This window comes from Pteropus vampyrus, unplaced genomic scaffold, assembly GCF_000151845.1.
Source record: "Pteropus vampyrus isolate Shadow unplaced genomic scaffold, Pvam_2.0 Scaffold126, whole genome shotgun sequence".
Taxonomy (NCBI): domain Eukaryota; kingdom Metazoa; phylum Chordata; class Mammalia; order Chiroptera; family Pteropodidae; genus Pteropus; species Pteropus vampyrus.
The window spans coordinates 4,070,680-4,082,858 of NW_011888907.1; the positions used below are offsets into that span (position 1 = coordinate 4,070,680).

Genomic DNA, 12,179 nt, shown 5'->3' on the forward strand with positions numbered 1-12,179 from the left:
CAGAATGACAATTCTTGTTGCTGCAATATTTCCAGAATAATGTCTATATCCAGCGGCAAAAGAAGCCAGCTAGAGTGAGCTATGAAATGCAAATACCTTTCAAAAGATGGAGTTGGAGGGGGAAAATCAGCCTCTCTTGCGGGAGGCTGAAAACTCCCAGGACAAAAATGGGAGGAAACCATCTCCGTGGAGTGTGCAGGTCCCTTCTGAAGGCTGAACCAAGAAGAGCGTTGGGGAAATCCCTCCGGAACCTGGTCCGGAAGCAGCTGGGAGGCTTGTGATGTGGAGAAGCTGCCAACCTTAAAAGCACAGATGACTTTGGCAAGCAGAGGGAAGTCAAGTTTCTCTCAGCTGAGAAACCTGATACTAAGTTAAGATTTGGAGTAAGCAAACCCAAAAGGCCTGCAGCAAACAGAAAAAAAAAAAAAATACCTAACCTGGATAACAAAGTATTAATATCCTTAGTATATGAACAGTTATTAGAAATTAATAAGATAAAGATAAAATCTCCTGAAGTAAAATGTAGGTAAAATCATGAATGGGCAATTCAGTTAAAAAAAAAAAAACAAAAAACCCACAAACATATAAATGGCCAAAATAAAAATAATGAAATGTGTGTATGTCTATCAAATTGACTTTTCTTTTATGAAAATTCCTAGTGTTTGGAAAGGATATGAAGAATATGCACAAATACTACTGGTGGGAGTGAAAAAAGGTACAGTGTTCCTGGAAAGGAGTGAAGTGGAGGTGAGGGGGTTATAAAAGCCTTGAAATGATGTGTATGGCTCAGAAAGTCCACTGGTAGATGTTTATCCATTGGTAATGAAGATGTATGTGGGCAAAGATTAAGCTTCGTAATGTCCCTGGAGACAGCAGTGGGCAGAGTGGCAGGACCTCAATGCAGGAGCCTGGCAGCCTGAAGCAAGTCTCTCTAAGCCTCAATTTCCTCATCTGTAAAATAGAAAGTGTCATAAGGATGCCAATATATCTAACACATCAATTGCCTGGCACATAACAAATGCCAATAAATGAGAGATAAGCAATAAAAACGTAATAGAAATTTATAAGTACCCAGAACATAAGTGAGCCAAGGAGAGGAACAAAGCTTCACAGAGTTAAAAACAGCTCTTAAACCCATGAAAATATGCTCATCTTCATTTCCAAGAAAAGGTGCTCATTAAAATCAGGCCAAGACACCGTTTTCCACCCAGAAGATATGAGAAATTCCCAGTCAGCTGACAACCTGTGCAGCCTGTGGGAAAATGGGCCACCTGCACAGAGGTGAGGGGTACCAAGTGAGACCAGGCTGGTGGAGAGATTTCTGAAGATCACTACTGGAATGACAAGCATACATGCTCTAAACCCTGAGATTTCACATTGGGGGATTAACCCACAGAGACCTGCACTTCCCTGAAAAGCACATACAAGGTCATCCTCTGTGGCATTACCTGTTAGAGGGTAAGACTAGGAGCAAAACACCCATCATTGCTCAGATCCCAGTTAAACAGATTAAGGGGCCTGCCCATAATCTCTCATTGTCAATTGCAAATCTCACAATATTCCTAGTAAGTGTGAATATTCTTCAATTTATCTGCAGCAATTGACTATGGGATTCTGCCCCATATCTGCTGGAGAGTATATTAGTTAGCTATAGCTGCATAACAAATGATCCCAAAGGTTAGCAGCTAAAAACGACACATGTCTATTATCTCAGACTTTTTGTGCGTGAAGAATGTGGGAGCAATTTAGGTGAGTGGGTTGTCAAGGTTCTCATAGCAGCAGTTCCCAAGGGGGTTGAGCTGTGAGCCACTCAAGAATCTCTGCTTCCTCTTGCAGAACACTTGCTCATGGTGAACCCAAGGTCCCCATCACCGTAATCTCTCCTTCCAGTAGATGCTGGGAGAGGCCCCACTGGGTTTGGGCCAGAAGAGATGAGACACAAATTCATGTGCATGCCAGAGCCTGGGCTTAGAGGGTCTCTCTGTGGTGGCTCCGACACACTCCATGGCTCCCCACTACCCTTGTTCGCCATGAGCTTGGCCAGCCCAGCCACATTAGAAGGCAGGTTGATTCTGCTCCATCCAGGAACCTATACTCTCAACCATCCCATACATCCTATGTAGGCTCCCCTATGCCCCAGCAATTCATTGGCATGGCCTAAGAACCTGTGAGGTCCTCACCTGCTCACATCTGGTCCCATGAGGCTTCTGAGCAGCCATCCAGAGAGCAGGACACATCACTGTCACCGAGGGCCTTTTTCAATTCTAAAACAACAAATAAACCCCTGCATCCACCACCTGGAGAAGCCCGAGCATCAGTGGACCTCCATGCATTCTCCCAAAGAGGCCACAAGAGGGCAAAGGATGGAGGAAACATCTCAACCAGGAACCCTAAACAAGTGGCTCACATAAGCCTCACTCCATGCCTGTGCCTGTGGCAGACATTGCAAGCCAGTCCCCAAAGTCTTCACCCAGCCAGATGCTACCAGCTCCACCTCCCAATATAGTGCTCTAAGCAGATGTCACAAATCAATTGAAGATCAGACCCCCTAAGGACATGGAAAACTTCTAGGAACAGAAACACTGGGGTTACCTGTTTCTGGATTTTTTTTTTCCCCCCTAATCAGAGAACAGCCTTTTTCCATTTAAAGTGTCCACTATTCTAAGGGAACTCAGTTCTTTTGTTTGGCCACCCACAGACCAAGCACACATCCTCGCCCTTGCTTCTGGGCTCTCAGAACCCTGCTGTCACCTCTCAAACTGCTCTCTGTGTCCCTTCTCTCTTTGTATCCTTCAATACATGTTCTCTAGGATGCATCTCCTTTCTCTACACTCTATCCCCAGGTTGTGGTCCCTCCTGTGCACTCTGTGACACCCCAGGCCAGCTACTCTGGCACCTCTGCTCTTGCCTTGTCCTCATGACTGAGCTCTGTCCTCTTGGTGGCTGCCCCTGCTCAGGCTCATCCTTTGTCCTCAGGACCATGCCTTCTGCCTCCTCTCTTTCAGTCTGGCCACTATTGCCCTCTGCTCGCACACCCTCCATGACTCCCTATTGCCTGCCCAAAAAGTCTAAACTCCTCCATCTGTCATTCAAGGCCCTGCACATCTGCCTCAGCAGCCTCCAGCCTCCTCTCCTTCTGTTCCCCTTTCCTCCCTCTGCACCAGCCATGTGGATACTGTAACATTCCCTGAATCACCATCGCATACTGCTCAGCCCCCAGTTAATGCACACATCTCAGCAGTCGCAGACATTGAGTCATGAGCGAACAAAGTGGGAAGGAGAAAAGACAGTTCTGGAGCCTTTTCCCAGGGCAGGAGATCCTGAGAAACCTACTCCAAGTCCAAGAACCCTTAGGTCCTAAATGTCAACCTACAGAAACAGAAACAGAGGCAGTGACTGCTGAATGTCTAAATGTGAATGTCTATCTGCAATTTTTTAGTTTTGCCTCCTTCCGCTCATCCTGAGAACTCCTATACACCCCTCAGAGCCTTGCTCCAATGTCTCCTCCTTCAGGGAGCTGCCCCTCTAGGCTCATCCATCCCAGATGCCCTCTGTCCCAGTCCAGACCCTCAAAGAGCTAGTGTTCACAGGAAGGGAGGCAATGAGGACCCTGGTAGGGGACACAGCCAGGGGTCACCAGGGTATCACCAGCCATAGCGAGTAGGGCTCACCTCCATCAATCCTCTGCAGCAGGACCCCCCGGACAACATCCTCATAGATGCCCTCGATGGTCAGGGCTGGGCTGCCCACAGCAAGGACATCCCCTTCGAACTCAGACAGCTCCTGGAATGGAGGTGGGTAAGGTGCTAGGCTGGAGGGGTGGGCTGCATCATGGGTCCCAGCTCCAGCCTTGAACCTGAGGTGGGGTCCCCTGGGCCTCACTTTCCTCATCTTTAAAATGGACTCCTTGACCCATTTTCCCTTGGGTTGCTGTGCAGATTGATGAAACAAAGCACATTCCACTACCACAGGCATAGCACGGTGTCTCTGCTAGGACCACCCACAGCTACTTCCTCTGGAGGAACCTGTTAGCACCTAAGGCCAATTCCTACTGGTGCCCCTAAACCCTGTGTGGCCAGGCCCCTGTGACCTTCCCCCTAATCACTTTTCCACCCCTCAACTCAGTGATCTCCAGCTACACTGGCCTCCTCACTGTTTTGCCAAAATACCAGGCACAGGCCTACCACAGGGCCTTTGCATCTGCTGTGCTCTCTGCCTGGAATGCCCTTCCCTGGGACATGGCTCATGCCTTCAGCTCGATGCTTCTCAAGTGTCATCTTCTCAAGGAGGGCCTTCATGACCACCAGGCACCCCACACAGACCCGCACTCCTTCTCTGCCTCCTCCCTTCTCTGAAGACTGTGTCACCTGCTAATATGTGATGCTTGGGCCCCCACCCCAGTGCTCAAGTGGCAAACACTGAGCATTGTCTTGGGAGAAGCAGAGGGCAATTGTGGGAGCCCAGAGGAGCCCCAGAGCTCAAGGAACAAAAGTCTCTAATTGTCACAGTGGTTCTATGAAGGAGAGAGCACTCTGCTCACTTTACAGAAGACAAAGACACTTGGTCGCCCTAAAGGACCTGCCTGCCTGTCCCACATTCGCTCACCGCTTTGCAGCTTGGCTCCAGTTGGCTCAGCACAAAGGGTAAAAAGATGCGGAGCTGCCACTCACGAATGAACCTCCTCTGCGCCGAGCCACTGTCTGACTGGAACTTCTGCACGACACATACAGTGACAAGTCCAGCAGCCATCTGAGCACCAGGCCCATGCCCATGTCCTCCCCATGGATCTCACCTTTAGCACACGCCCCCTGACCTTCTCCAGCTGCTGGGCAGCCTGGTCACAGTCCAGGGCCATGGTCAGACACTGGTCAGCCAGCTGCAGGAAGGTAGCCACAGCATCCGCCATGAGCTGCAGGAGGAGGAACTAGGATGACCCTTGAGAATCCATGCTGTGGCCTTATCAGGCTCTTTCTTGTCCAACTAACCCCTTCTCAGCATCCAACCTGTCCCTACCCGCCACTGCTCCTCAATTTCATTCTTGTCTCAAGAAATAGCACTCCTTCTTCTCTGGACTTTGGGGTTATCCAGTGAGTGGAGACTTATGTGCAAACGGGCAGAAATCGCCCTCTGCTCTGGAAGATGGTGCCAGGATACCCAGCCTGGGGAGCAGAGAGCTGGCCAGAGTTCAGCCTCCTCAGCAGCATGCTCTTGTGCAGTGTACAAACTGAATAACTGTGCCAGGGAGCACCGGATCTTCTCGGTCCCTATCTCCTACATTCAACATGTCTATTAGCAGGTCCCATCCCCTTGGCTGCCAAAATACACCCTGTTTCTCTCCACCAACAGCACAAGTCCTGGTTCAGGCCCCCTCTACTACTACCCCCAACAGCCCCTGCTCCCCAAGGCAGGCAGGGCTCCTAAGCTTGAATTTGGTCATGCCCCTCCCCTGCTTACACATCTGCTGTGGCTCCCCATTGCCCTTGGGACAGAGCCTGGCTTCTTAAACACATAGAGCTCTGACTCTTCTGCTCACCCACCTCACTGGCATATCTCCCACCTTTCTGCCCTCACTGGAAACCAACAACCCAATGTTTTTAAATTGTTTCATTTTCCCCAAAGGCAGACAAGCTCTCTTACTTGCCAGCACTTATACACATTGTTCCCTCCTCCCAGGACATGCCCCACCCCTCATTTCTCCCACTGCTGCCCCAGCTTGGAATTCCTCTCCAGAAGTTCTCCCAATCCTGGAGATGGATCAGACACCTCATGGGGAATCCCACAGCACCTTGTGCATACCCACCACAGCCCTGTCCACCACATGTGGTCACTGCCTGGTCATGGGCTCATGTCTGCATGACACTGAAAGTCCAGTGAAGGAAGGCCCGGTCTGTCTCGGTCATCATGATCTCCTCAGCACACAGCTGACACCTGCTCAGTGGAGGCTGCTATTCTTGCCTCCTTCCTCCCAGCCTCCCATTCACCCTCACCTGCTGTGCGAGATCCTGGACCCCAAACACCAGACTTCGTCCTCCGAGGAAGCCAAAGGGTGCTGCCAGCTGCCCCAGGTGCCTCTGGCTCCGTCTGGCCTCTCGGTAGCAGGTCTGCATCAGCTCTGGGTCCCACGGCATCTCCCCAAAGGAGTAAACCTGTGCTCCAAAGGCAATCGGGCAAGAATAACACCATCAGCTGATAAAAAAGCAGGGTCAAGGACCTCACAGACAATTCATCAGAGAAACACAAATGGAAACAGGCCCCACATTGATCATCTCACACACACACACACACACACACACACACACACACACACAAAGACACAACAAAGTAACAGTCAGGTATGGTGTAACGGACATAAAATGGCAAAACCTGGAAAATATAATAATAGTCAGTGCTGGCATGATTGAGGGGAAATGGGCACACTCAGGCCTATGATCACCGCCTGATGACCTCTCTGTGCTGGGCCCTGGGGCTACAAAAATAGAGTAATCTACCACCATCTGTGCCCTCAAGGGGCTCACAGAAAATTTGGGGTGACAGACTAATCAGCCACAATGGTTTGTAAATGCCTCCATGAGGAGGGAAGCACAGGCGGATGCAGAGAAGGGTCAGGGAAAGTTCCTGGTGGAGATTATGAAATGGAGGCTTAATATCAGAAGTTTTGTGCTGTCCTGCATGGAGAACAATTCTCTGGCTCAGGAGACAAGATAGGCTCTGGCTAAAGGAATGGGAGGAGGAAGAGTTTGGGAGGAAGGAGACTCCAGACTGACTCCAGACTGATGTTACTAAAGTGCTACTCTTGTCATCTTACTCTTTCCTTCCCACTGTGCCTCCCTGACCATAGCATGGTGGTTCCCAATAAGTAAAAAGCATTCCAGAAAAAAATTCAGAGGTTTTTCAAAAGAGAGTTTGTCAAGCAAGATGCAAGGTTCATGCAACTCTTTTATGAAGTTAACACACTGCCCATGGGTCTGATGAACCCCCCACCCACTAGAGCTCACCTCTTTCCGCAACCGCGCTCCTGAGGGGCTCCCACGCAGGTGGCAAAACAGGCGGTCCATGCCCTGGACAATGAGGGTCTGCACCTCCGCGAGCGCGGCTTCCACAGTGTTCAGCAGCGTCCGTGTGACCTGGGGCAGCTGCGCATCCACCTTTCTGTGCAGGCACGACTCCAGGGGGCCTTGGACTTCGGCTACGAGTAGAAGACACTGGCCTGGGTCTCCTCCAAAGATTGGGTGGTGGGGAGACCCTGAGTTCAGCAAGGTGAGGTGGACGGCAACACAGACTCCTTTGAGCACCCTCTCTACCCCATTTTATAGATGAGAAATGGAGGCACACCAAGGAGGCACACCAAGTAGTCCATATTTCACCCTGGTTCTCTTTGTAACTGAGTGGAGTGGGAGCCACCTCCGCCATCTGACTGGACAACCAGGATCAGAAAAGCCACTGCCAATGCCTCCCCAGCTCTCGGGACTGGATTTCACCCGCTCCATGCCTGGCAGGACGCCTCTTCCCGGCCCCGCCCTTCTTGACCCCACCCACCCCTTGTCTCAGGCCCCCCCGAGGCCACGCCCACGCCCATTACACACCGCCCTTTATGCCACGCCCTTTTATTTTCCGATCCTGCCCCTGCTGGATCTTCTGGTAGGAGATTCTAGACCCTGCCCTTTACACCCACCCTGTTCCTCATCTTCCTCAGGCTTCTGGCGCCCCGCTGACTGGCGCCGCCTTAGCCAGGCCCACACCCCTTACACCCACTTTGTTCCTCTTCTTCCTCTCGGGTTCCTGCCCCCGCCAGTCAGGCCACGCCCCAGCTAGGCCACGCCCCACCAAGGCTCGGCGCGCCTCACCCCGCAGCCTCCCTGCCACGCGCTCCCGCAGCTGCAGCATCTGGTCCACGTCCGGGCGGATCGTCCTCTCCAGGGCTGCGAGCAACTCGTCCTTTTCAGGCTGGAAGGCGCGGAGCCCCGTGGAGGCCTGGGCCAGGACGGCGACGTGAATGGCATCCAGGAGCTGCCCAGACCAATCAAGGGAAGGCCACCGGCCAGGAGCGCAGGAAGAGTAGATAGGGAAGGGTGGGAGGACCGAAAGAGACAGGCGCAGAGAGACCGGGAGAGAGTTTAGGCGACAGTCACTGGCGGGGCAAGGCTGGGCACCCAGGTCCAGCCCCCACCCCCACCTTGGCCCCCCGCGAGTCCTTGCCCCACCTCCGCGACCCCATGCGTACTTCGATCCAAGCCCAGGCCCGGGCTCGGCCAGCGCCCCGCAAGCTGGGCAAGGTCTTGGCTCGCAGCGCCGGCAGCAACTCCCGCACCAGCACGGTGGTCAGAACCTGCAGGAGAGGGGACTGTGGGTGTGGCTGGAGGCCGAGAGGGTTCCTGGGGATCCCGGTGCGGCCCTGCGCAGCACTGACCTCGGCGTCCGAGCCCAGCGTCACGTCGTCATGGCCAAAGTGACCTTGGTGCTGCCGGTAGAGCCGTACGGCGTCCAGGAAGGCACGGGCGGCAGGGGCCTGACTTCGCTGCAGGACTAGGGGGCAGCTCCTCAGTGCCCGCCCACCCCTCCTCTTCTCTCACACCTGCCTGACTCCCCATCACCCCAAGAGGAAGCCCTCCCCCTCCTCGCCAGGTCCTGAACACCCAGGTCTCACCCACCTCCAGACTCAGACAAGAAATGCCCTCTACAGGAGAGATGCTCCCCCAAGATCATCATCAGCCCATAAGGAGCCTTTTATACAATGTAGGAACAGGCATCCCCTGTGAGCAGTCACAGACCAGGTTGAACTGGAGTCCCACTGCCTCTCCAGTTAGGTATTGTTTGTTCAGTCAACAACCTGCCCAGCTGTATGTGTTGGTCCTGTTGGCCTTCACCTGGCTGGCCCCTCATGTTTTTCAGACCCCAGCTTCGACATACCCTCCTCTGAGAAGCCCTCTCTGATCCCCCAGGCTAAGATCGCACAAGGCTGTGTCCCCATCACAGCCCTATCCCCCGTCTCTCCCACAATCCATCTTACAAATAAGGAAATTAAGCCTTGGAGAGGGTTCTACAGCCAGCAGGGGCAGAGCCCCACTACTGCCTGACCTTCCCAAGGACCCACCTGTGCCACGAAGCCGAATACCGCCCTGCAGTGCTAGCCTCCAGGCACGCTGTGCCTCCCCTGTAGCTGCTGAGAAACAGAGGTGCCTGCGGAATGGGTGTTGCAGGAACAGGGGGAAATTCACTGGCGTTTCCAGGAGAGGGTCAGGCTCCTCTTGTATATGGTCTCCTGAAAGCAAACAGAGGAGGTCACGTCTTCATTCATTCATTTGCTTTACAATCATACATTCACTAGTAGAAAATAACCATGAAATACTTAGAGAAGCCCCTGGTATAGGCAGTTGTTCAATACACGGTTACAGCTACAGTATCCTTATTCCAGGGTGGGGGTGGGGGAGCACACCCAGGGCAGACATGAGCAATCCAACTTAGCACTGTTTCCCAGCCTCTGTATCCTTCTCAACACAGTGGCCTGAGCACCCACCAACAGCCTATCCTAGTTGTCATGTGATCTGGGCCCTGCTTCCAGAGGGGTGCTGGAACCAACCAGGCCCAGGTTTGAACCTCACCAAACCATTTTCTATGCGTAGGATACAGTTTTTCATCTCTCTGATCCTCAGTTTTCCTCCCTTTAAAATGGGCTTAAAAGTGATACCAATGACCTAGAACAGTTGGGAGGACACAATTAGTGAATTTAGTTTTGGTTAATTTATTTAGGGTCTCCTAAATCCTCAGTATTTTGTTTTGATTTCCAGAGTGATACATACAGAGTGAGGTAAAATGGAATAATCCAGAAGGTATTTCCTGGTCACCCCAGCCCTTCAACCACAGCCACCAGGGATAATAATTGCTGTTAACAGTTTGGGGGACATTACTCCAGGTTTTAAAATCTACACAAAGGTGCATGGGGTGCATTTTCGTAACAAGATGGAACTTTCTGGTCTATAAGTGGCCTTTTTCCTCTTGCATACGTGTGGGACAGCTTCAATGGCTGCACAGCTTTCCTTTCTAAGGCTGGGTCATAATTTATTTAATCAGCCCCAAAGGATGATGGGTATGTGGGTGGATTCCAATGTTTGCAACATCCACAACATTGCTGCAGACTGTCCTGTTGCTGCACTTGCATCATTTGGTAGCAAGATAGTTCCACAGTGAAGCGAAGGATGAAATTCTGGCTCTGCCCCTTACTAACTGTGTGACAGTCCTCAGTGTCAATGTCTGCCATCTGTGAAATGGAGTAGTTAGTGATAGGGCTGCCTGCTGGGCAAACTCAATAAGATAACACAGGCTCTCATCACATGCATCCAGCCCGGGTATGCTGTTTCTTACCCTGTTCCTGCACAGTATCTTGGAAGGGAAGGAGGGAGAAAAGGTGAGAGAGAAAAGAGGAAGAGAAGGAGGAGGGGAAGGAGGAAAAGGGGTAATGGAGGTGAGGAAGGAGGGAATTACAAAAAGAGAGAGAAGGTGGAAGAGGGGGGAGGAGAGAAAGAAAGGGGAAGAGGAGGAGGGGAGGAGGAAGGGAGGGAGAGAGAGAAGGAGGAGGAGAGAGTAGGGGAGGAGCAAGAGAAAGAGGAATAGAAGAAGGGAGGAAGGGAGAACCCTTCTGGACACGCTGGACTGAACAATACACCTGGCGACAAGTCTGTGTGATTTCCCCACCCACCAGTGCCCATCTCCCCACATGCTTGCTGACACACTAGGTTTTATTATTTTTACCCTTTACTTTGATTCTGGTCTGGTGACCTACCTCTTTCACTCTGATGAGAGTGGGTGTTTTTCTTTCTAGAGCTAAGGTGCTCACCCAGAAACAATTCCGACCCCTCCCCCCAGGGGATACTTGGCAATGTCTGGAGACATATTTGGTTGTCACTCTTGAGGTAGGGGCTGCTACTGGCATCTAGTGAGTAGAGACCTAGGATGCTGTTCAATACCTTACAGTGCACAGGGCCACCCCTACTGCAAAGAATGATCAGACCCCAGTGTCAATAGCACTGAAGTAGAGAAACCTGCTTTTGGGGTCCCCAGGAGCCCTTACCTGGGGAATCTGGGCAGAGAGCATTCAACAGGTGAAGATATTCACGCTGGGAAGTCAGGACAGTGTACCCCGTCAGGGCTGCGGATCCCAGGGGACGGCCCCCATTTTCATATTCCTACAAAAGGTGTCCAAAAACACTAGCTTGGGACAGGTCTAAACTGTCACTTCCATGTCCCTGTGTAGGGTCAAGGGAAAGCTTCAGGTTAGCTGGGGAAATCCTCCACCTCCCCTCCCTTCCTCCACCCCTTCCTTCTCCTTCCCCCGTAGTTGAGCACCCATTCTCCACTATATTCTGGGCCGGTCCCCAGCGTTGTGTGAGGATGATCTCATCAAATCCGCACAGCCCTTTGTCTCGTAGACCATCATCGCCCCATTTCACAAAGGTAGAAACTGCACCCCAGGGCAACAAGTGACCTGCCCGAATCCCCCAGCCGGGAAGCAGGGCATGAGCGTGACATGAAAAGGCCTAGCTTAGTTTCAACCTTGGCTCTGCTGACAACCATGAGTGATCCCTTCCCTATGCCCTAGGCCTCAGTTTACTCACCTGGCACAGCAGGAGCTGGCCTTCCCCGCATCCCCAGATTGAGCACACAGGGACCCTTGATTCAGGCTAGATGACTGAAGAAAGGACGGGGGCTATGCTAGGAGGGACCCTAAACCCACACTGGGAAGGGCGGGATGGAGAATCTGGAAGCCCAAGGGACACAGGCTACGCACCTCTCTGTGGCTGAACCACTCAAGGCGGCCGTCCCCACGCAGGACACAGAAGATTGGCTGCCACTGGGGTGGTTGGCCCCAAAGCTGGGTCAGGGGCCCTCGGTGCTCTCGGACTCGGGGCAGCTTCTGTGGGAAAAGGGGCCCTTGGATGTCAAGGGCATGGGCTAGTGTCCCAGTGTCCAGACCGCCTGGACAGCTCCCATTGCATTCCAGGTGCCACTAAGTACAGGGTGCTTAGGCACTGCTATGTGGCATTCCTTTATCAAGCACACTTAAAACATGCACTCGTTTGTGGCCATTCCTAATACAAACTGATGTAATTTTCCCCACAGCCCTGGAAGGCAGAATCTCTTGTCATCCCCACTTCATGCAGAAGCGTACACTTCCCCCACTTGAG

General features: G+C 52.2%; 1 protein-coding gene across 1 annotated transcript in view; it reads right to left on the reverse strand.

The window, feature by feature from the left end:
• Positions 1–618: 618 nt before the first annotated feature.
• The window catches only part of FAM129C (family with sequence similarity 129 member C), a 14,827-nt gene continuing 3,266 nt past the window's right edge, over positions 619–12,179 (reverse strand). The window contains exons 3-15 of the mRNA XM_023534569.1: positions 11,783–11,908; positions 11,066–11,180; positions 9,092–9,259; positions 8,408–8,523; positions 8,222–8,326; positions 7,845–8,007; positions 6,996–7,186; positions 5,988–6,146; positions 4,793–4,909; positions 4,606–4,713; positions 3,672–3,783; positions 2,181–2,264; positions 619–951 (exon numbers count right to left, since the gene is read on the reverse strand). Of these exons, the coding sequence (XP_023390337.1) occupies positions 2,185–2,264; positions 3,672–3,783; positions 4,606–4,713; positions 4,793–4,909; positions 5,988–6,146; positions 6,996–7,186; positions 7,845–8,007; positions 8,222–8,326; positions 8,408–8,523; positions 9,092–9,259; positions 11,066–11,180; positions 11,783–11,908 (1,560 nt within the window). The 3' untranslated portion in view covers positions 619–951; positions 2,181–2,184. The remainder of the gene's footprint in view (positions 952–2,180; positions 2,265–3,671; positions 3,784–4,605; positions 4,714–4,792; positions 4,910–5,987; positions 6,147–6,995; positions 7,187–7,844; positions 8,008–8,221; positions 8,327–8,407; positions 8,524–9,091; positions 9,260–11,065; positions 11,181–11,782; positions 11,909–12,179) is intronic.